This window comes from Aplysia californica, unplaced genomic scaffold (genome assembly GCF_000002075.1).
Source record: "Aplysia californica isolate F4 #8 unplaced genomic scaffold, AplCal3.0 scaffold00092, whole genome shotgun sequence".
Classification (NCBI taxonomy): domain Eukaryota; kingdom Metazoa; phylum Mollusca; class Gastropoda; order Aplysiida; family Aplysiidae; genus Aplysia; species Aplysia californica.
The window spans coordinates 1,586,548-1,589,334 of NW_004797362.1; the positions used below are offsets into that span (position 1 = coordinate 1,586,548).

The window sequence follows — 2,787 nt, forward strand, 5'->3', positions numbered from 1 at the left end:
CCCCCCCACACACACACACAAACACAGACACACGCACACAAACACACACACACACACATACACACAGATACTGAGACGGTTATGAGATGGGCTAGAAAAACCTCTTAACTGAACACGCGATACGCAAGCGCACTGACAAAAACCCTCACAACATAAAATGCCAACAGAGCTCAACATGTAAATCTCATAATGATCAATTACCTGTAAAAGCTGGGCCCAGGTCCCCATATCCCAGCATATCCCGGAGATTGGCGATGTAGTTCAAGGCCAACTTGAGAATTGTGAACTTCGTGATTTTATTCTTGCCATCGTCCCTCCCCACGTCAGGCAGGGAGTCTTTCAGATTGTCAAATGCCTCGTTTATTTCCTTCATACGGTCTCTCTCCCTGGCGTTGGCCGTCCGTCTCCGATATTTGCTCAAAGGTGCAGGTTTCACTTTTCCTTTAGGCTGTTTCGGCTCCTGCTGACGTCTCTCCGTCTCTACCCTTTTGACGAGAGAGCTCAAGCGTAGGTTATAGTTTTCAGTGTTTCTTGTGCTTCTCGTCGAGCGGCGCAGAGTTCGAGTCTCACCATCGGGGGATGAGGTAGACACCGGGTCAGCTGTCGGGGAACCTCCGCTTGAGCTGAGGGAGCGGGGAGACGTGTTGTAATTATTGTCGTCTGCACCGCTGTTGCTGCAGGTGATGGTGGTCGCGCTGCTGTTGCTGTTGCTGTCGCTCTGGGGGTCTTTTTCAGCGGACTCGAACCCGCTGTCTTCCGTCGGGAGACGCAACACCCCAGTTTTCTGGCTGAGCTGCGTATGTGGAGCAGACGCTTGGCACGATTTTTGGGACTTGGCTTTACTTTTACTTTCAGTTGATTTCTTACTCGTGGTGGGTGAGGGTGACGGTTCTGGGCTCGTTTTGAGCTTCTTCCGACGCGATTTAGCTGGTTTTGAGTATCCTTTGCTTTTACGTTTCCGCTTCTGCTTTGGGGGATCAACAGGTTTCAGTTCTCCTCCCTGTACGTCATTTGGGCTCGCGGCGACGACATCTGCGCTGGAAGCCAGAAACTCGGGCGCGTGATGCTCTAATGGTGACGTAGCATTCGTGAAGATGTCACAGCCACCGTTGTCGGAACGTTGTAGATGGTGTGAGGTGGAGGAGGAGATCAGGTTTATCCCGTGGTGGTCCTCAACACGGGAGCCACCATTTCCCACAGTGAGGTTATCGGGAGCAAAACAGTTGTTGTTTAGAACGTCTTTGGCGTCGAAGATACTGGACATACTGAATGGGTCACTGTCCTCAATAATGCTTTTATCCAGTCTGAGTTCTTTGTGAGCGTTCTCGATACCACTTCTAAGAGTGAGGGACAAACTGTCTAGAGTGTGACCCAAAACGGCATTAGCGATACAAGGATCTCGTGATTTACTCACGTTTCGTCCCGTTGGGATCATTCTCATCATGTTGGCTTGTTGATGTCCGATAAGACCGCACCTGCCGTTATCATTACTATTGATGTTGTTGTTCGTTGTGATTAAATTACTGATATGGCTATTGTTGTTATTGGTATTACAGTGAAGTGAGGCTTTTGTTGAGGTAAAGTTATCTGGCAGACATGTTTGCAGGAGCGAGGGGCTGGGAAGCTGGGCCAGCTCTAGAACTCTGGAGAGATCATCGTCGCTGCATGGACTGTCCGGGAAACTCTCGGGGGAGTCGAGGACAGATGCAGAGTCGAGGGCGCTGAGCATAGAAGGCAAGTCGGCGTCACCGAAACACGAGTCGTCATTGATGTAGCCGTTGACAGCGAAGACCTGAGCGAACTCGTCGAGACTGCAGTCCACCTCCATGGCGAAAACTGCCAGAGTCTTGGTCCTGACTTAGTCAAGGTATAGCTTAATGTGATATGTTACCGGTTTTACGTTGCTAACCAGAAAGGTTATTTTTTAGGCGACCCACAAGAACGTAGGATTTCCTGTAATTATGACTCTTTGATTTTACAAATCTCAGGTACTCGGCGTTGAAGACAGATTCATTTGTTATCGATAGTACTATTCATATGTCCTTGAGCGGTTGGATTTTTCACAATATTACTTTTGCTAAGTCTCAATAAAGAAAACAAATGTTCCGGAATATTTTTAAAGAGTTCACTGTAGTCTCGTCACAGACGACAAAAGTATACCCCAAAAAGTTCTTAAAAGTGGCATAAATCAAAACGAAGCTTCCACTACAACACGTTATAAATCCATCATCAGGAAGTTTTCATCAGTGCAGGAAACCTCACAGTAAAAGACAGGGAATGTTACATCTAGTCTTGGACCACTCCTTGGTGTAACCCGCGGTCCGTTCAGCCTAGGTTTTTAGAGTAGGTCTATCCCTACATGGGGGAAAAAGCGAGTCTAACCAGATCTCGTTGTTCCCGAGTAGAGTCGAGTTGTGAATGAAATCAAGGCGTACGCATTCCTACTCCAAGCGACAGCCGCGACTCCTAGTCCTAGAGTCACAGAACTAGTGTAGGCCTAGCTAGGCTAGAAATCTTCTCGTGTACATCAAAGGACAGCTCTGCTTGTTTTGAGTCTCAGCCCAGGTCGCCGACTCGGTTTATAAAAGTGCCAAAGGCGCACGAGCCGAGCTCTACGAGAGGGGGCCCCACAGGTAAGCAGAGACCAATGACAGGGTCCCACGGTCGCCTGAACTGACGTGAGTCTCCTCCCATTTCGGTGTCTCGCACGAGGGCCCGACCACGATGTTGACGGCAAGAACGCAAGGAGGGTGGAGAAGGGGAAGGGAAATGGGGTTGGGTGGGTGG

The 2,787-nt window shown here is 49.2% G+C and overlaps 1 protein-coding gene across 1 annotated transcript in view; it reads right to left on the bottom strand.

Moving 5' to 3' along the window:
- Window positions 1-2,563, bottom strand: part of LOC101845838 (serine-rich adhesin for platelets) — an 11,898-nt gene extending 9,335 nt beyond the window's left edge. Inside the window, exon 1 of the mRNA XM_005094968.2 lies at window positions 202-2,563. Coding sequence (XP_005095025.1) covers window positions 202-1,828 — 1,627 coding nt within the window. The 5' untranslated portion in view covers window positions 1,829-2,563. The remainder of the gene's footprint in view (window positions 1-201) is intronic.
- Between the last annotated feature and the right edge of the window lie 224 nt (window positions 2,564-2,787).